Raw genomic sequence first — 22337 nt, 5'->3', positions numbered from 1 at the left:
AATGTATGCTAAGTTTTTACCTAAAGTAATAATATGTACAGTACAGTACATTGAATCAATGTAAAAATAAAGGAATTCATTATGATTATATTATTATTATTATTATAAATAAAAAATTTCTCAATAAAGTCTGGTCATATATATATATTATTAACAATAATGTTTGATGCACTATTTAAAATACATATTTCAAGAATTAAAAACAGTCTTAATGCAACTGAAGTGTTGTATTTTCTACATTCATCTGCAACAACAAATATTTAAACGCGATTCTGCATTGTTATAATTTGACTTTTATGAGTTATTAATTAATATTGGCGTGACCTGTATTTTATATATCTAAATATTGATTTCTAAAAGATTTTTACACTTAATAAAAGAACCAAAGCAATGCATAAGAAAAATAAGAATAAGGATATTTATTAAAAACAACAATAATAATAATACTAAACTATCAGATTCGGTATCAAACACCTTTCTAACACAATTTCATCAGTCTATCTTAAAAGACTTTTCATAATTTTAAATAAGAAAGAATCTTGATTATTCTACATTGTTATGCTGCATTGGAAAAGTAAGAATGTAAAATTGTTCAGAGTGTACAAAATCATAAAAAAATTAAGCAAATAAATTTATGTAATTTGCCAGTTGGTTGTTTTTTTGGCTTAAGAGTCTGTTAGACTAAACCGTACCAGACATTATCATAAAGAAAACGTAAGTAAATATATAATAAACACAGAATATGAAAAATAAGGTAAACAGGTTAATGGCAAACAAGGCCTTGCAGAATCAATCTGTTAAAGGACTAGTAATTAATTGTAAAACTGTTAGAGAGAGTACCATTCACCAGATAATTTTCACAGATATAACTTTTAGATAACTGAAAACCTGTAAGAGTTTACCTCCTCTTCCTAATATTTATTTTTATATTCATTNGTAAAAAATTTATAATTTTTTAATTTGATAAGTAAATAAAATTAAATTTTAATTTATTATTTATTTTACTTACTGGAGTTACCTGACCTTGAGGTTGATTAAAGCTTGCCATCTGTGATAATGGCCGTTGGTCAAAGTTACCTTGTGTCACTTGAGAATTTGTATTAACTTGCTGCATATTATACTGTGCAGGAAGCTGCAAATTAAAAAAAAAGATAATAATAATCATTATAATGTAATGATACTAAAATTTGAAAAAAAACGCATTTTAAATATAAATTTAAGAACGGAGGAAAAAATCCTATCAAAAATCCGATTCATTAAGGTTCATTACCGAAAACCTTTTAATTTTTATTTTTCGAGAAGAAAATGGGGGGATAGAAACGATGGAAACACTGAACTAAAGTCTTTAAAAATTAATTAGTTAATTAATTAGGAGTTAAAATTTGTTCTGCCAAACAAGTTTTATTTACAAATGATCAAAAATTACATTTCTTTTAGTAAAGTTTACACTTTAACAGTGCGAGATGTGTCAATATGTACAAAGTGTTTTACCTCACAAAAATGTACTTAATTAAACTGGAATGAATTAAAAGTCTTTTCGAATGGAAAGCACTCTAAGTGCCAAGATTTCTTTTTCCGCTTTATTCAAAACATTCCATATTAACACGTCTGAATAATTAAGACACCAAACTTCCGATACTTTGGGTAGAATAAATTTTAAAGAAAACTTTTATAATGTATAAACACATTAGTACATAATATACTTCAATGGAACTATACAAACAAGTGAGTATGAATTTTAATCAGAATATACACCAAACAAAACTCTGATTTATATATATTTTGTAATTTAAAAATCGAAAACAGATTCCGGTAGATTATTTATGAATCTTTCCAGTAATAGAATTTTTTTTTTAAATTTTATTTTACTCTTAAAAATGTCACTTATGAAATTAAAATATGTCATACTCGAGCATCGCTTTCGTTTGTTGTTAACAATGAATTGTAATTTTTATGTATTCCAGGGAAGGTTACGCTTAATAAAACTTGCTTTCGAAAGTCATTTGTGGATGTTACTGAACTTTATTGCGTTCGTTTAAGTATGAAGAATTGTATATTTACGTAAACGCTGGCTGATTTATTTAAGACAAATGTCACAATAGTATGTATGAGACGAAATACATCTCCATGAAAGACAAACACGGAATTTTTGTTTCAAACACGCACGCTAAATCCATAGAGTTTATAATATGATTTGTTTTGTATTTTATTTGGAATACCAAATCGTTTATTACGCAATATCAAATCAATTATTATAATATATATATGTGTGTATACATGTTTGTGTTTGTGTATGCATGTATTTGTACTACTATACTATCGGTGGCGCGTTATAGGTTCCTGGGATCCAGACTAATTTGAATTAAGGGGCCCATGTACAGCGTTGACTTCAGACATTTTTTTTGGGGGGAAAAATATTTTCTTATAGACCAATCTTTTACAATTGTCCTTTCTGCCCATAAAGTGCCACTGTATACTATATTCTATGTACTGTACTACTATTCCAACAACCCCTTTATTATGTTCAAATATATAAAGGGGTGTTGGAAGAATTGTACAAATGACAAAAACTCTTTTATTTATTAAAGCACAAATAGTATTAATTAATTCAGAATTAGACTGACAATAAATGTCAGTAACAAGAAAACAAATGATGTAATCTCTCTTTTAGTGATAACATGATTTTTTAACCAATATTGAATTATCCTTCTTAGGTAAATATAAACTTCCATCGCATAATAATTCCAATATACTGTGCTATAGTATATTGGACAAAAGCCTACAGTAGATTAACAGATAAAAACAGTCAAACAATACAAAAATGAGAAATTTATTCATTACTTCTATTACATTTCAAAATAATTAGTAATTAATTAGTGGAAAGGAAAGCATTACTTAGCATAATAATAATTTCAACTTCAGTTTTAAGCCCACTATCTGTTATATATCAGATATCTGCCCCTTCGCGTGCGAAACATACAAATATCGATAATTTTTTTTATGTGGAGATAATTATAGGTACAGTACAATACAAACAATGCTGTCAGATGGAATAAAGAGCAGGCGAGGGCTTTTGCACGACTTTCCCGGCACAAAGTTAAAGTTATGTATGGCGCCATCTGTTATAGGAGTTAATTATTAATAATATAAAAATTATTTTTAATAATTATTAATAAGAGTTAAAAAACAAAAATTGTAAATAGGTATAACTTTCGTTAAGTCTGAATCCATTTCTGATATGACAGATGACCACCCCTATATCTTCCCACTCCTTTGACCTTTAACTACCAAAATTGAATAGTATCAATGCCACATATACATAAATAATTTTTGCTCGTCCAGTCCCGTGATATAGTGAAAAATAGACACCGACACGCGCGCGCACAAGGAATTTCTTTACATTTTTGAACTCGTGGAGTGTCACAAGACTTGGATATAAAAAGCGATCTGACCGATCGCACTACTTTCCCCACGTTATATTCCATAAAAGCCTGGAAAGTAAAGATAACGTACAGAATTAATTTCTGTCCATCACTTAGAAAGGATCGGAGGGAGTAACGCTTACGTTCCTCAAACAGCCAATTCGGTACAGTAATATACCCGCACGTTTTACGAAATCTGAAGCGATCAATTCACAAAATCAGATCCCGTAACGCAAAAAAACCTTATCCACCACCCCCGAAACGCAGGCCACTACATACTACTAGCGTTAAATGCGACAATGAGTACAGTACATTAGCCGGTTGCGTGCGTGAGTACGTTGTTTAACGACTCGATTTACGCGCGCTAATATAGATAATATAAATATTACTTTTGAATACGATACGTAGAGAACCATATGGCAAATCGTTAAAATGTGCGCGCGATGGCTCGCGGAAATGCGATGCGATAACGATCGTACATTAAATGATAGCCCTATTTTCTGGCATGTGTGGTATCCCCCCCTCCTTTTCCGATGAAGATAATGGCACGGTTGTTTCGAAATTTGATTTCGAAATAACGCAAACATAAACAACAACAGTAATTTTAAATTATTACGTTTTTAAAATCGTTTATCACATTAGATTTTCTAAATTACATCATTAAAATCCAAATAAAATGACTAATGGATAGTCGACAATATTTTCAATTACACCTGTGTTAATAAACGTTTAAATGAAACTCGACTGGAAGATTATACAAGTATTACATCTCAGTACAGATTGCTTTTTTTTTTATTTTTTTAAAGTTAAATCTGTGCAGTGGAAGGGAGTCAGATTTTTTTTTAAGGTTGTCTACTGGTTCCTATTTAAAAGTTACTCAAAAGGTAACTTTTAAAGCCCTTAATTTTATATATATTACTTAAAAATAAAACAATTAATACTTGTTCTAATTTTATCTACTGATAAAAACTACAGGATTTATGTTTTTATAACAAAGATTATCACAGTTTAATTCAGAGTAGATTAAAAAAAAAACTTTTTAACTAAAAGAAGTCATAGTAAATAAATATTCTATTATTTACAAATATAAGAACAATGGCATAAATTATTATAATGTTTGAAATTGTGACATTATGCGAATTGCTAAAAATTTCCAGTGAAAAATTATATTGTACAGTACATATATATATAATATAAATTCAGCAAGATACTTATATAAAATACAGTAGGATTTACAAACTTAATAACTCCCAGAGCAAGTTATTAAATATGACAGATAAAACAAAAATTATGTACATGTATGGTGTATATATATTAATTTTTAAATAAAAGTAACACAGGAATAGAATAAAATTCAACCAAGAAATTAAAATTATTTCCATTTTACCTGTGATAAACTGTCGATACTTAAAAACATACATTCAGAATACCATTAAATAACATGTAAGTACAGTATACGTACTTAAATATTTTAATAACAAAGCAAAACAGTATAAAAAAATTTTTTATGTATTATTTAAAAAACTGTCTTTTAAATTACAAGCACACATATAATAGATTTTGTGCAAATAAAACTTTAATATGAATAATTTAAAGACATTAAAAAATATCAACAAGTCTTTTTTTTAATGTTGTTCCTTAAATAATGAATTACAAAATACTGAATTTTGTATTTTGTTTAAAATCTCTAAAGATAAGAATCTAATAAAATGTTCTGTATTGAATAATTTATAAGAAGAAAAAAAAAGAAAAGAAAATGGCAACATTATTGAAGAGATACATTTTTGAATACAAACTTCATGATATATATATATATTGTAAATATAGACATCACTTTAATTAATATGTTTCTTCTTTTAGAATGTTTTTTAAGAAAAATAATCTATTCAAACGCTCGAAAAATAGCAAAAGATTTTCGAAGAAAATGATTCTTCGTGGCTTATTTATTAAGTGATTAACAAGACCGAAAATCGGATATATTTAATATAAAACTTTTGTTTTATTTGTCTTTATAAAATAGAAACTAAGTTAAATATAAATTTATATAATTGCTATTACATTTCATAACATATTCTCTAAAGTATTGATGAAAACTATTAAATTACAAGCAGTGTAAAATATGATTGTTGTCATTCTTGTTTAGGTTAAAGAACATAATTAAAAAAATAAAATAAAATAATAATAATAATAATAATAGCATTTTTACAAGAGAATAAAATGTAATAAGTAATTAATGAACAAAAAGGTTTTCTACAAATACAGATAACCTTAATTATTCTAGATCAGGTTAAAGAATAATACAATAAACACTGGCATGATTAAAAACTAGTTGATTGTCGTTAACTTGGTAACACGCATTATTATTTGAAGAATATTCAAGCATAAGAATCATTCAATGCATATATACATAAAATCTGTTTTTATTAAATTATACAAACTTATTTACAAATAAAAAAGTAAAGAGTAAGGAAATGAGAAAATTTTAATGCTTCAACTATTCCCAGTGTAAATAACATCTGTTAACTTTAAGAATTATTAGAAAATAAATGTCGACTTTATTCAAGATACGAGAGAACTAACGTGAATGCAGATACGGTAAATGTATAAAATTGATAAACTACGTTCTTAATTTATTTCAAATTTCATCATATTTATTATATGTATTCAAAAAAAATTTTTTTTTTTTTCGAAATTGCAAATACAATCTGAAATAAAAATGTATTTGATAAAACTAATATAATTCAACATTTTAAATTGAATTTTAAATTAGATGATTACATGCAAACTCATCTACTTCTCATTCAGATGATTCAAATGCTATTCAGTTATACACTTACATGTTGAAATAAAAATTTGCTTGATACTCCGACAAATTATCAATATTGCCCGGATAATAAAAGTCATACATTTACATGATTTACATTTTATTTCATCAATTTTTTTTCTTTTTTTTGACTTTTCATCAAAATTCAATCAAATATTTCCCAAGTTGGAGTACTAATCAAACACTAAAATTTTTTTTTATGGACATTTTTCTTATCAGTTTTTAACAATTTTCCTTAAACAGCATTTATATATTGATACCGAAATAAATGATGCAGATAAGTTCTTAGTATCCTCTGCGTTAGTATAAAACTTACTTCTCTCGAGAATCGATATCTAAATTGGAGATAAAGATCAAACCAATATCAAATTAATTGTTGCAATATACATTCAAATTACAATTCAGAAAACCGCATTCAAGAATCCCGTTTTATCAAACAAATCGCTTAACTTATCTAATAACAGATTTTTTAATGTAATATACAGGAAAATAATTGAAAAAAATTCCTTCAATAAGTAATTTAAATAAATCTTAGTGCCATAAATATACTTTGGTATTGCTCTCTTTTAAAATAAAATACATCCCATTTAATTAACCTGTAATTTGTTTAATTATAAAATCCATTTCGTCATAAATCATAAAAAGTAAACAAGATTTTTATTTATTTATTTATCTTAAATTATATTTTAAATTAAAATTTTTCAAATCTAGAGGGAATAGAAATAAAAAAAAAACATGTTAAAATTTATAAATTTTACTACAGAAATTTGATGATATCATGTTATTAAATTTATAAATGTAATTGATAAAAAAAACAAAGTAAATAAATTTAGTAAATATTTTAAAATAAAAAATAAATTATAAGAAATTAAATATCAAAGAGAAAGCTGTTTTTATTAAAACATAGGGTCTTCATATTTACAAAAAAAAAAAAAAATTTGTTTTCATTTATCCTAAATTGTTCATAAATATTAATGCACTATTTAAAATACATATTTCAAGAATTAAAAACAGTCTTAATGCAACTGAAGTGTTGTATTTTCTACATTCATCTGCAACAACAAATATTTAAACGCGATTCTGCATTGTTATAATTTGACTTTTATGAGTTATTAATTAATATTGGCGTGACCTGTATTTTATATATCTAAATATTGATTTCTAAAAGATTTTTACACTTAATAAAAGAACCAAAGCAATGCATAAGAAAAATAAGAATAAGGATATTTATTAAAAACAACAATAATAATAATACTAAACTATCAGATTCGGTATCAAACACCTTTCTAACACAATTTCATCAGTCTATCTTAAAAGACTTTTCATAATTTTAAATAAGAAAGAATCTTGATTATTCTACATTGTTATGCTGCATTGGAAAAGTAAGAATGTAAAATTGTTCAGAGTGTACAAAATCATAAAAAAATTAAGCAAATAAATTTATGTAATTTGCCAGTTGGTTGTTTTTTTGGCTTAAGAGTCTGTTAGACTAAACCGTACCAGACATTATCATAAAGAAAACGTAAGTAAATATATAATAAACACAGAATATGAAAAATAAGGTAAACAGGTTAATGGCAAACAAGGCCTTGCAGAATCAATCTGTTAAAGGACTAGTAATTAATTGTAAAACTGTTAGAGAGAGTACCATTCACCAGATAATTTTCACAGATATAACTTTTAGATAACTGAAAACCTGTAAGAGTTTACCTCCTCTTCCTAATATTTATTTTTATATTCATTGTAATCAATCCAGTAAATTAATCTATTTACAATATTAATTATATTTTTAGAATAATTAATGTAAACAGATCATTTTAAATAAGATTATGTATTTGTTATAGTAAACCTTTTTCTTTTTTATAACAGTAATAAAAATTCGAGCAGATTACATATATAAAAACATATTTGTTTTACAAATCTTTCCTAAAAGACAATTTCAAATTCTACTTTACATAAATAATTTAACAGAAATTATGACTAAAAAATATCAAATGTTAATAAACTAAAGAAATTTAGAGAAAAATTTTTCATTTGAACTAAACTTTGTTGCAAATTGTAAATGTTTATTACATAAAATTTAATTTGACACATCTATCCAACTAACTTTATTGAGATTTTCGATAATTTATAAGAATTCCCCCCTCTCTCTTCTAATATTACTCCCAGCCCAAAATAATGTTCTGTAATTTCCTTTTCCATCTCAAATAATTCAAAAATCAGATTTAATTTTTTTAATGTCAATAAAGTAGATAAATTTTGTCTTATTTCTTTTCCTTTTATACAAGATAAATCTTTAGATTTATTTAATGTATGAAAGTTTAAAAAGTCAATTTATATTCAGAAAAATTTTTACTATACAAAATCAAAATTTAGTTCCTTAAAAAAATGTAAATAATACTATTTGTTTATTTGATTAAAACATAGAAAGTTGACATTTAAAGACAGTAAATATAATATAGAAGAGTATTTTTAGAGCAGAATATAGAGCTATCCATTATATGTGATCATTAGAAAAGGGAAATCAGATCAAATTTCTTAATGTTCTAAAACAGACCTAAGATATCATGTGATATATACATATCATATAACATTTAAGTAATTTATATAATGATTGTAAACTTTTTTACTGAAAAAAATATTGGAGCTTGGAAATAAAATAGTAAACTATTCTATAATGTATAATAATAATGTTGAGTCATTATATATTGATTTTCAGCAAGTAAATAGAATGATTCACTACTTTTTGAGAGAGATTTAAAACAAATTTACCATCTGTAATACTAAAAGAGACAAACTATTATTCATTGCTCATTGTTTTTATTTACTAACATAGATTCTTTTAGTTAAAATTTATTGTCATCCTCATCTGAGTTCTCACAGAAGACCATTTACATTATTAAAAAATTTTCATGAAAGTGATTTAAAATAGAAATTCTCCTAAGTGTAATATAATATAATTTTTGCTTTGAAAAAATGGAAATAAAAATTTAATTTCTATTTTTAATGAATAAAAGTAGAGTAAAGAAGTGTTAATTCAAACAAGGACAAAAATTTTAAAATTAATTTTTATATATTTTATTCATTCATTCTCTTAAACAAAACATTTATTTACACGTTAATGAATGAATTGTAAACTACTACTCTTAAACTGAGTGTTTTTGTTTTTTTTAAATATATAAATGCTATAAAAATAGATACTTTATATTTGTTTACTATTATGAACTGTATTATATTGCAAGGTACAACGATAAAACATTATGTCTGTCTGTTGAATATTATTAAAATAAAATAAGATAAATTAATCTCTAATTGATTTTGTTATCTTATTTATTACAAATAAAAAGGCCATTCATATAAATTTTATTGATATTAAATTTGATATTTTATAGTTTATTCATACTGTATACACTTTCATTTCCTAAATACAATGTAACGTAAATCAAATTTAAGACTATAAAATCTCGAAATACTGTATTTGGATTTCTCAGAATAATGTATAACAATGCATGTGATTGTGATGTAATATTGGTCTTATAATTAATTAATATTAAAGTAGAAACATAAAAACATCAGAACAAATAAAAGAATACAAAAGTTTAATATACTTTGAAATAAGTGGAAACGTCTAGGCATCTCGCCTAGACATTTCAGAAATAAAGAAGTTAAAGATAGATAAAAATATTACAAAAGAATTCATATAATGAAAAAGAAACAGGAAAAGATAGAGAAAAAGGGAATAGAGATTTAATTAGAACAGCAAGAAAAATAAGAACAAGAGAGGAATTGTATTGAATGAAAGAAGCCTATGATATGCAATATATCAGAAGGTTCAGGAACAACAATATTGCTGGAATCTATTTTCATTCTACAAAAATTGATTTAAGTTTACTAAGAATTCAGAGATGTCTATTTATGTGATAAAACTCCAAAACATACAAATAGTGGTTACCACAGTTTCAATATTCTTTTTCACTTTCTCAAATTTGTAATGTATAGGGATAGCCAAAAGGGAAGAAAAAGGAGCAAACTGTTCTAGGTCCCAAGAAATTAGGGTATCTACACAATTTTTTGTTTACTTCCTTTAATATAATAATTTAATACGCTTTTCTTTCCCAATATGTATTTTGCCCCTAGTCCTCATCATCATCTGGGAAACCCTGGTAATGTATGCTAAGTTTTTACCTAAAGTAATAATATGTACAGTACAGTACATTGAATCAATGTAAAAATAAAGGAATTCATTATGATTATATTATTATTATTATTATAAATAAAAAATTTCTCAATAAAGTCTGGTCATATATATATATTATTAACAATAATGTTTGTTCATAAAGTGAATCATTTAATTCCAAGATTGAATGAACATACTTTCTCCAAGACAAATTATCTTAACTCATACTTTCTCAAAAATTACTGAACTATAACATTTTGAATACAGATTAAATCAGCTTTAAATGGTTCACAGCATTCAGCAAATCTAATGTGCAACAATCTAAATAAGTTTTTTTAATGGCATATATTGATCAACATAGATTTACCACCAAAAAATTTTAATAATACAAAAATATAATACTCTTATATATTTCTTGTTTTGGATTGTTATTACATATCTTTTCAAGCAATTTTTAAAATCAATGTTCACTGTATAAGGTGCTTCAAAAATGTTAACAGAAGAAATGTGCCTTTAGGATCTGTAAACTAGATGGAGAATGATTGAGACATGTTACAATGATAGAGAACAAGTGGAGACTAACTTTTTGAAATTAAAAATGAACATTTGTTATTAATTTACAGTAAATTATTTAAAGTTCTGTTTCCATTAAAATAATAACACCATGTAATTGTTAACATTTATTTGAAATACTTTGTCTAACAATTTGTAACACAGCATCAACCTAGTGAACCAATAATTATTTCAATCCAAATAACACAAATGTTAATAGTATGTCAGATCAAACTAGACAGATAATCCATGCAATGTTTTTGCATAATATGCATGAATTAATTTAGGACATCAAATAGAAATGACTTCAATTTAAAAATTAATATTTTAATAATAGAAAATTCAAATAAAATATATATACATATTTCTATTTCTTTAATTTTAATAATTTTTGCCTTATAGAATGATTTACAAACTATATAACTAATTTCAATAATAAAGAAATGAATGGAAGAAATTTTTCCAACTTAATGCTGCATAATAATAATAATCTATCAGCTTAAACCAGCAAATTTACATGTTTTTATACTGTCGACTTAATCAAAATATATAATTATATAAAATTATTACAAAATCAGAATCAAATTTTTTCAATTATATGCTTCTAAAACTAATTAAAATATTTAGTATTTAGATAAAATCTCTATAACGAGCTTAGTAATCAATATTATTTCAATTAACAGTAAGATATTGCCTGAAAACAATATCATATTTAAAAAATAATACATTTATAAATATTATAGCAATATTTTTAAAGACTTTCTAACTATAAATTGAATTTTCTTTCAAGATATTGATTGTAAATATTAAAAATGTATTAAAAAAACAAATAATTAATTATTTCTGAGGTTAAGATAAAAAAATTTATTAGAATTTTCAATATTTCAAGACTAATATAATATTTATAAAATATTAAAAAGATAATTGAATTTTAAAAAATTTCAATATTTATTTAATAAATACATCCAGCAAAATAAACATTTTCTATAATTAAAAATACATCGAAGTAGGAAAATCAAGAATAAACATTATATAAAAGATAAAAGTTATCCATAAAGTTGATTAAAAATAGATCATAACATGTTTGGAAAGAAAGAGGGTTAAAACAGCTTATTTATCATTTATTATGTAATAAAAATAGTATTCTCATACATGTAGACTGTAATTTTCTCATATAAGAATTAAAAGCAACAAAATAATACAAAGAAAATTAAGACAGCATATGAACTGCATGCTTTCAACAAATATATAAAAGATTCAACTTAATATAATAAACAGAAGCAATGATCCATATAACCGACGTTCATAAAATCAAAATCAGAACAATTGAGAAATAATCATTAAAATAATGCAGTTATTTAAAACAATATTTTAAATTAAAATATCAGAAAATAACTATTAAAAAATATCATATACCGTTAACATTTCACTTATTTATTAAATTACAGGCATGAAAATTATTAATCAAATACAACAAAACTTGCTTTTCTTTACATGAAAAACTATTAAATTCTGAATTCACCTTTCTTAATTCTTCTTATTTATAACAAAATTTATTTTTTATAATCTCAAAGTAAAATAGAAATAAATACAATATTTATACATTTCTAAAAATACTGAAATCCTATTTAAACTTGCTTGATATTATTTTAATTAAAGAACTCATTAAAAAATATTTGATGTTACAGAAAGAGATGGAGGAAATACACATAAAATTTTCAGATACACAAATTAAAAATCATAATTACCAATGTTATTTTAGTTTTTACTGAACTATTGTTTATAAAATTCAGTTTCTTTATCACTGAATATTTTAGAAACTTACCATTTATTTATTTTATATACTTTACTTAAATTTAAAAAGTGCTTGATGTACAAATTACAAATAAAAATCATTCGTAATCATCAGATCAATTATAAATTAATCCACTTAATGAAAGTAATAATGAAACAAATACTTTTTTAATCATATTAGTTTCTAATTGATCTAAACACTAAATTTTAAAGAAAGTACTGGTATTTCTACTCTTCAAAATTTAGTATTTAATAATTGCTTATTCTATTCTGCTTTTATCAATTCATCAACATTCACATGTGTATTTATAACATGAATGAAATGAAGGTTTTATTTTAGGATATTATTAAACCATTGTATTCTATTTTTCTCTTTAGACAATAAAATAATTCCATTCATATATAATGATTACGCATTAATTATATACATATCAATAGTATGTGAATAATGAATATATAATTATTTCTTACATAATACATATTAATTTATGTTACATATTCCCACATACAAAAAAAATAACGTTAATTTATATGAATTTGTTAAACATTGACAATTATTTCATTATTCAGTGTATACATAAAATACATGTTAAATACTGTAAAGTCATATTACTTTTATTTAATATTATGGAATATTTTTTTATGGAATCCAAATAACATTTTTCATAAGAAAAAAAATAAAAATCACCTAATGTTAACCTTCCTACTCCAACCTTGACATATCACCTCAAAATTCAACTCCAAACAACTTATGATGGATGGCTGCTTAACAACTGGCTGAGTATATTGAAAATCTATTTCAATTTTTCTTTAAGCCAACAAATAAATAAATGGAGAGGAAAAACAAAATAAAAATATATGATATAGTGGAATAGCCTAAAATGTCCAAAAGTTAAATTGTGATTCAATTCTATCATAAACTATCAGGATATAACTTGTCAATTTTTTTATCCAATTTCATGGGCAATTTCATCAATATAAAAANTTGTTTAGGTTAAAGAACATAATTAAAAAAATAAAATAAAATAATAATAATAATAATAATAGCATTTTTACAAGAGAATAAAATGTAATAAGTAATTAATGAACAAAAAGGTTTTCTACAAATACAGATAACCTTAATTATTCTAGATCAGGTTAAAGAATAATACAATAAATACTGGCATGATTAAAAACTAGTTGATTGTCGTTAACTTGGTAACACGCATTATTATTTGAAGAATATTCAAGCATAAGAATCATTCAATGCATATATACATAAAATCTGTTTTTATTAAATTATACAAACTTATTTACAAATAAAAAAGTAAAGAGTAAGGAAATGAGAAAATTTTAATGCTTCAACTATTCCCAGTGTAAATAACATCTGTTAACTTTAAGAATTATTAGAAAATAAATGTCGACTTTATTCAAGATACGAGAGAACTAACGTGAATGCAGATACGGTAAATGTATAAAATTGATAAACTACGTTCTTAATTTATTTCAAATTTCATCATATTTATTATATGTATTCAAAAAAAATTTTTTTTTTTTTCGAAATTGCAAATACAATCTGAAATAAAAATGTATTTGATAAAACTAATATAATTCAACATTTTAAATTGAATTTTAAATTAGATGATTACATGCAAACTCATCTACTTCTCATTCAGATGATTCAAATGCTATTCAGTTATACACTTACATGTTGAAATAAAAATTTGCTTGATACTCCGACAAATTATCAATATTGCCCGGATAATAAAAGTCATACATTTACATGATTTACATTTTATTTCATCAATTTTTTTTCTTTTTTTTGACTTTTCATCAAAATTCAATCAAATATTTCCCAAGTTGGAGTACTAATCAAACACTAAAATTTTTTTTTATGGACATTTTTCTTATCAGTTTTTAACAATTTTCCTTAAACAGCATTTATATATTGATACCGAAATAAATGATGCAGATAAGTTCTTAGTATCCTCTGCGTTAGTATAAAACTTACTTCTCTCGAGAATCGATATCTAAATTGGAGATAAAGATCAAACCAATATCAAATTAATTGTTGCAATATACATTCAAATTACAATTCAGAAAACCGCATTCAAGAATCCCGTTTTATCAAACAAATCGCTTAACTTATCTAATAACAGATTTTTTAATGTAATATACAGGAAAATAATTGAAAAAAATTCCTTCAATAAGTAATTTAAATAAATCTTAGTGCCATAAATATACTTCGGTATTGCTCTCTTTTAAAATAAAATACATCCCATTTAATTAACCTGTAATTTGTTTAATTATAAAATCCATTTCGTCATAAATCATAAAAANGAGAACAAGTGGAGACTAACTTTTTGAAATTAAAAATGAACATTTGTTATTAATTTACAGTAAATTATTTAAAGTTCTGTTTCCATTAAAATAATAACACCATGTAATTGTTAACATTTATTTGAAATACTTTGTCTAACAATTTGTAACACAGCATCAACCTAGTGAACCAATAATTATTTCAATCCAAATAACACAAATGTTAATAGTATGTCAGATCAAACTAGACAGATAATCCATGCAATGTTTTTGCATAATATGCATGAATTAATTTAGGACATCAAATAGAAATGACTTCAATTTAAAAATTAATATTTTAATAATAGAAAATTCAAATAAAATATATATACATATTTCTATTTCTTTAATTTTAATAATTTTTGCCTTATAGAATGATTTACAAACTATATAACTAATTTCAATAATAAAGAAATGAATGGAAGAAATTTTTCCAACTTAATGCTGCATAATAATAATAATCTATCAGCTTAAACCAGCAAATTTACATGTTTTTATACTGTCGACTTAATCAAAATATATAATTATATAAAATTATTACAAAATCAGAATCAAATTTTTTCAATTATATGCTTCTAAAACTAATTAAAATATTTAGTATTTAGATAAAATCTCTATAACGAGCTTAGTAATCAATATTATTTCAATTAACAGTAAGATATTGCCTGAAAACAATATCATATTTAAAAAATAATACATTTATAAATATTATAGCAATATTTTTAAAGACTTTCTAACTATAAATTGAATTTTCTTTCAAGATATTGATTGTAAATATTAAAAATGTATTAAAAAAACAAATAATTAATTATTTCTGAGGTTAAGATAAAAAAATTTATTAGAATTTTCAATATTTCAAGACTAATATAATATTTATAAAATATTAAAAAGATAATTGAATTTTAAAAAATTTCAATATTTATTTAATAAATACATCCAGCAAAATAAACATTTTCTATAATTAAAAATACATCGAAGTAGGAAAATCAAGAATAAACATTATATAAAAGATAAAAGTTATCCATAAAGTTGATTAAAAATAGATCATAACATGTTTGGAAAGAAAGAGGGTTAAAACAGCTTATTTATCATTTATTATGTAATAAAAATAGTATTCTCATACATGTAGACTGTAATTTTCTCATATAAGAATTAAAAGCAACAAAATAATACAAAGAAAATTAAGACAGCATATGAACTGCATGCTTTCAACAAATATATAAAAGATTCAACTTAATATAATAAACAGAAGCAATGATCCATATAACCGACGTTCATAAAATCAAAATCAGAACAATTGAGAAATAATCATTAAAATAATGCAGTTATTTAAAACAATATTTTAAATTAAAATATCAGAAAATAACTATTAAAAAATATCATATACCGTTAACATTTCACTTATTTATTAAATTACAGGCATGAAAATTATTAATCAAATACAACAAAACTTGCTTTTCTTTACATGAAAAACTATTAAATTCTGAATTCACCTTTCTTAATTCTTCTTATTTATAACAAAATTTATTTTTTATAATCTCAAAGTAAAATAGAAATAAATACAATATTTATACATTTCTAAAAATACTGAAATCCTATTTAAACTTGCTTGATATTATTTTAATTAAAGAACTCATTAAAAAATATTTGATGTTACAGAAAGAGATGGAGGAAATACACATAAAATTTTCAGATACACAAATTAAAAATCATAATTACCAATGTTATTTTAGTTTTTACTGAACTATTGTTTATAAAATTCAGTTTCTTTATCACTGAATATTTTAGAAACTTACCATTTATTTATTTTATATACTTTACTTAAATTTAAAAAGTGCTTGATGTACAAATTACAAATAAAAATCATTCGTAATCATCAGATCAATTATAAATTAATCCACTTAATGAAAGTAATAATGAAACAAATACTTTTTTAATCATATTAGTTTCTAATTGATCTAAACACTAAATTTTAAAGAAAGTACTGGTATTTCTACTCTTCAAAATTTAGTATTTAATAATTGCTTATTCTATTCTGCTTTTATCAATTCATCAACATTCACATGTGTATTTATAACATGAATGAAATGAAGGTTTTATTTTAGGATATTATTAAACCATTGTATTCTATTTTTCTCTTTAGACAATAAAATAATTCCATTCATATATAATGATTACGCATTAATTATATACATATCAATAGTATGTGAATAATGAATATATAATTATTTCTTACATAATACATATTAATTTATGTTACATATTCCCACATACAAAAAAAATAACGTTAATTTATATGAATTTGTTAAACATTGACAATTATTTCATTATTCAGTGTATACATAAAATACATGTTAAATACTGTAAAGTCATATTACTTTTATTTAATATTATGGAATATTTTTTTATGGAATCCAAATAACATTTTTCATAAGAAAAAAAATAAAAATCACCTAATGTTAACCTTCCTACTCCAACCTTGACATATCACCTCAAAATTCAACTCCAAACAACTTATGATGGATGGCTGCTTAACAACTGGCTGAGTATATTGAAAATCTATTTCAATTTTTCTTTAAGCCAACAAATAAATAAATGGAGAGGAAAAACAAAATAAAAATATATGATATAGTGGAATAGCCTAAAATGTCCAAAAGTTAAATTGTGATTCAATTCTATCATAAACTATCAGGATATAACTTGTCAATTTTTTTATCCAATTTCATGGGCAATTTCATCAATATAAAAATAAAAGAATATAATGTTAAAACAACAACACTGTTTTCTTAAGATTATATTAAACAAAAACAAAAAAAGTTATATTCTCTATTGCTTTTAATATTATCATTAAAAATTATTATAATAACTAAATTAATAAACATAATTATTTAATAACTGTTTATTTTTAATCAGTAACAAATGCAAAGACATATATTACTATGTATATTTATAAGCTACAGATGATATAATTGTGCATGAGACTTATTTTTGTTTTTAATTATTGAATAGTATGTTTTTGATTTAAATAAAATTTTAATTTATAAAAAATAAATTAAATTTTTCATAAATAAATAAATTAAATTTTGAAAACCAGCAACAAACGAGATGCTATTTATCTGGAAATTAATTATGTATATAAAATTTTAAAATATTTCAAAAAATTATCGTTATCTGAATTAAAAACATTATTTTAACATTTAAAACTACTCTTTATTTAATATTTATTCCTAAGAATAATATAATAATAATGATGATGACTAAATGTGGTAGTATTCTTTAATTGTATTTAAATTATTTTGCTAAATCTTTAATTTATATCTTTGTTCGAATCTATAAAAGTAATTGGCATTTTTCTTATTTTCTATAATATACAATTATTTCAATATTCTCTCCAATATACCATTATATAAATGTATAATTTTGTCTAACAATTGGAATTAATAGCAAAAAACACAAACAATATAAAAATTACTAATCATATTTAATTGCTTTGTATGTATGTATTTATTATTTTTATATATATACAATTATAATAATACAAAAATAATATAAATAAACAATAAATCATTGCATTACACATTTCAATATGTATATACTGAATAATAATATATTTATTACATGTACTGTACAATAAATATAAATTTATTATTATAAGTCAACACAATTTAATTTATGAATATTTAATGTTAATTAATTCTAAATTATTTTTACATAAAATATGATTAATTTTTGAAAATTTTTAATAAAATTGAAATTATAAATAATGAATCTGAATGAAAATATTCATAATTTGCTCTTGAAAATATTTCTATAACATCAAATTTCAAGCAATTCTATAAAAACTAAATGAAAAAATTGTAAAAAAAATCAACATTTTTCAATTTAACATCACAGATTTGTATCTAAAGAATTTTTTCTAGACAATACTATAAATTAGTCTTACAGTATTCAAATTAAAACAACCCAGGTAACTTAAATGTAAATTTCTGTATTTGAAAAGATTATGTTCCGTCAATCAAGTGTAAATACTGAAAAAAAACTTATGGAAAATAAAAAGTTAAGGAACTTCGATACATTAAAAAAAAAAAACAAAATTAAGAACAGTTTTACTTATTGTATAAACTATTATTCTGAAAATAAAATGATATACACCAGTGATTGTCTTGTCGAGGGTGGTAGAAGACTTAAGAGAGCACCAGAAGGTAAAGGGCTGTACTGGTGTTGAAAGACAAAGAAAATAAAAATTCATTTTAGAACAAAAAATAAAATTATATATAAGAAATATATGCACTAAAAAGAATGGTAGTCCAAAACACTTTGGAAACATCAATATATACAATAAGAAAGAATATTTGTAGAATAACAATCATAACAATAGACTAACAGTTGAAGGCAAATAAAAATTGAATACATGATTTGTAAATTTTAATATCAAACAATTCCCAATAAACAGAGCAGCAGTTTTCTAATGCTCAAATATTATCAAAATATACTTATACCAATTCAATTATCAGGCTATCATGAATTATAATGTGTTATTACATATTAGAATAAATCAAAAATGCTTTTAAAACAATAATAAACACTGTTCAAAACTGAAAAATTTTTATATCTGAAGAAAAAAAAATTTGTAATTTTTCAAAATCACACAGTAATAATTTTTAATTAAATTTATTCACTTTAATAATATAAAATGATGATTAATTCACAAAATATTTATGATTTGTATCTGTAATTTGAAGAGAGTTCTTCATTTTTTGATTAATTTCAACAACCAAACTCAAGAATATAAATCATCCTCTGTTTTCTAACATTAACAGTATGATATCCTCTATTAATTTTGAATGCCATTACTAACTCTTCAACAATTCTTATTTACCAGCCTTGTCTTCTTTCATAGATCATTTCAGCTTCTCACTTTGCATAAGTATTTTGGAAATAAAAATCTCAATGCTATAATATTCTTTCCAAACCTCACTATAAGAAAACTACAACATTGATATGATAACAATAGATATATAAGTACATTAAAATTATTTCATATTAAATAAATTGTTGATTTCTATTTACTGAATTATAATATTTAGAGCCAATAATTTAAATTTGCTTAATTTCTTTTGTAATTTATATAAAGTATCACAACTAAATAAGAATAACTTATCTATTCCTCTAATTTGATTCTCCTTTTCATTACATGATCTGCTTCCACGAAAAACTTGAATAAACTTTCAAGAACTTGATGCTCTGTGAAAACTTTACAATATTGAATTTAGATGCTATCTCAGAGTGACTTTTTCTTCTTCTTCTGGACTGTCACATATATATCAATTAAATTTGCCATTTTGATTGTTATAAAGCATTAAATTTTTTTTAATTTTAAGTTTTTAACAAATGTTTCATTTTTATTATTATTTGGCTTGCCTGCAAAATGCAGAAATTTGAATAACTTCATTTTTCAAAAGCTTTTTCCAACAGATATTTAGTATTTATTCAAAGTATAAACAAGCAAACTTTTCAATTGTTAATTTAAAATGTTATATATGCCCAAACAAATATTTTTCAGAAACAATATTTTAAAATATCAGTGAAACAGATTTTTCCTATGAAAAGATCTGAATTATAGGATTGAACTTAAAAATTATTTTTGCTAGTCAGATATTTCTATTCATATCGGAATAAAATATATATAAAATCAGACCTGATCTGCTGCTGCAACTGTTTAATTCATATCTACACATACATAAATATTTGTATTTAAGGGCAAATATATGAATAATCACATATATCCCCAGAAGGAAGCTCCAGAAAATCATTTCATTTTGAAAATTTATAAGATTTAAATTAGTAAACGAAATTTTGTTTAATATATAACTTAAAATTATTCCTTTTGATCCAATTTTCAAACAGTTATAGAAAAATTAAATTCTTAGAACAGTTTAAATCTTTAGAAGTTTAACTATTTTAATAATTATATAAATTATTCTGTAAAAAAAAATTAAGAATAGTTAATTATTAATTTAGAATAAATTTTTCCATTAATCTATAAAACTCTTAATGAAACATTTTCATAATACAAAATTATATATTTTCAGACATTTAAAAAACATTTATTTTAAACGTTGCCAAAATCAGTTTATAATGCACATAAATTATTTTCTCCCCAAAACTTATAAGAAAAAAAAAAACTTAGCAAAAATACAAATTTTATTAATTTAATTTATTTTAAGTAAAAAATAAAAACAATACTGTTCAAGCATAAGAAATACTTCCTATCCATTAATCTGAAGTTAAGTACACAGACATAAATATTCAAATGTAATAAGAAAAAAATTGATGTATGCAATGAACAACAGCTAATTTAAATGAAGAATCATGTGGGATTCTTTTGAATCGTATAAATGGAATAAATTTAAATTTATTAAAATTAACTTTAAGAAAAATTAGTTAAGATAATCCTGTGAATATATTACATTAACTTATAATTCCATTAACAGAATGAAAACAACAGCAGCAAAAAATATCCAAAACATATATAGAAATACTCAGTCTACAAAAATGTGCTTTAAAATATTACAATTAAGTTATTAAGTTACAAATAAAAAAAAATACCAATGCTTATATATATATTCATATTTTTACACACTTAAGAAAATAAAACATTCTCAGATATGAGTGAATGAACATAAAAAGAATACACAAGAATCACAGAGAATATGTATTTAAAATCTATTTTAAATGAAATAAATGCATTAATCCTATTGTCTATAAAATAAAAATAGAATAGAATAATAAATAAATTAAATTAACTTTATTATCTATCATTCAATTCCATAAATCTTCAGAAAAAAATGCTTTTTATATTTTCAAAGTATCCAACAAACTCACAATAATTTGCTAAACATTTTATCTTTTATTGCCTTTCTGTAACAGAAAAAAAGAGTATATTCAAAACTGTAATTAATATCTAATTATTAATGTCAGAAATATAATAATATACAAATTTTGACTAAATCAATAAAATCAAAAGAACTACATAATTGTTTTTTTTTCTCATTTTTAAAATATCTTTACTTTTTTCCTGGTTACTTTAATAAAGTATCCAAATGTTTTAACTGTTGATGATTTTATCCAATAAATTGATGTTTTCTATGACATTTTGCTTTGTTTTATATTTCTTGTAAAAAAAAAACAGATTTATTTGTCTCATTATCTTAAAAGTAATAAATATATA

General features: G+C 22.8%; 1 protein-coding gene across 10 annotated transcripts in view; it reads right to left on the bottom strand.

Moving 5' to 3' along the window:
- Positions 1–22337, bottom strand: part of LOC111626671 (AT-rich interactive domain-containing protein 1B-like) — a 162764-nt gene that overhangs the window by 71679 nt on the left and 68748 nt on the right. For all 10 annotated transcript variants that reach the window (XM_023370136.1, XM_023370138.1, XM_023370139.1 and 7 more), the window contains exon 3: positions 1010–1132. In XM_023370136.1, coding sequence (XP_023225904.1) covers positions 1010–1132 — 123 coding nt within the window. The remainder of the gene's footprint in view (positions 1–1009; positions 1133–22337) is intronic.

The sequence above is a fragment of the Centruroides sculpturatus genome, unplaced genomic scaffold (genome assembly GCF_000671375.1).
Source record: "Centruroides sculpturatus isolate CEXI.00-Female unplaced genomic scaffold, Cexi_2.0 scaffold490, whole genome shotgun sequence".
NCBI classification, from domain to species: Eukaryota; Metazoa; Arthropoda; class Arachnida; order Scorpiones; family Buthidae; genus Centruroides; species Centruroides sculpturatus.
The sequence above is the reverse complement of the archived record's forward strand: the minus strand, read 5'-3'. Positions and strand labels throughout refer to the sequence as shown.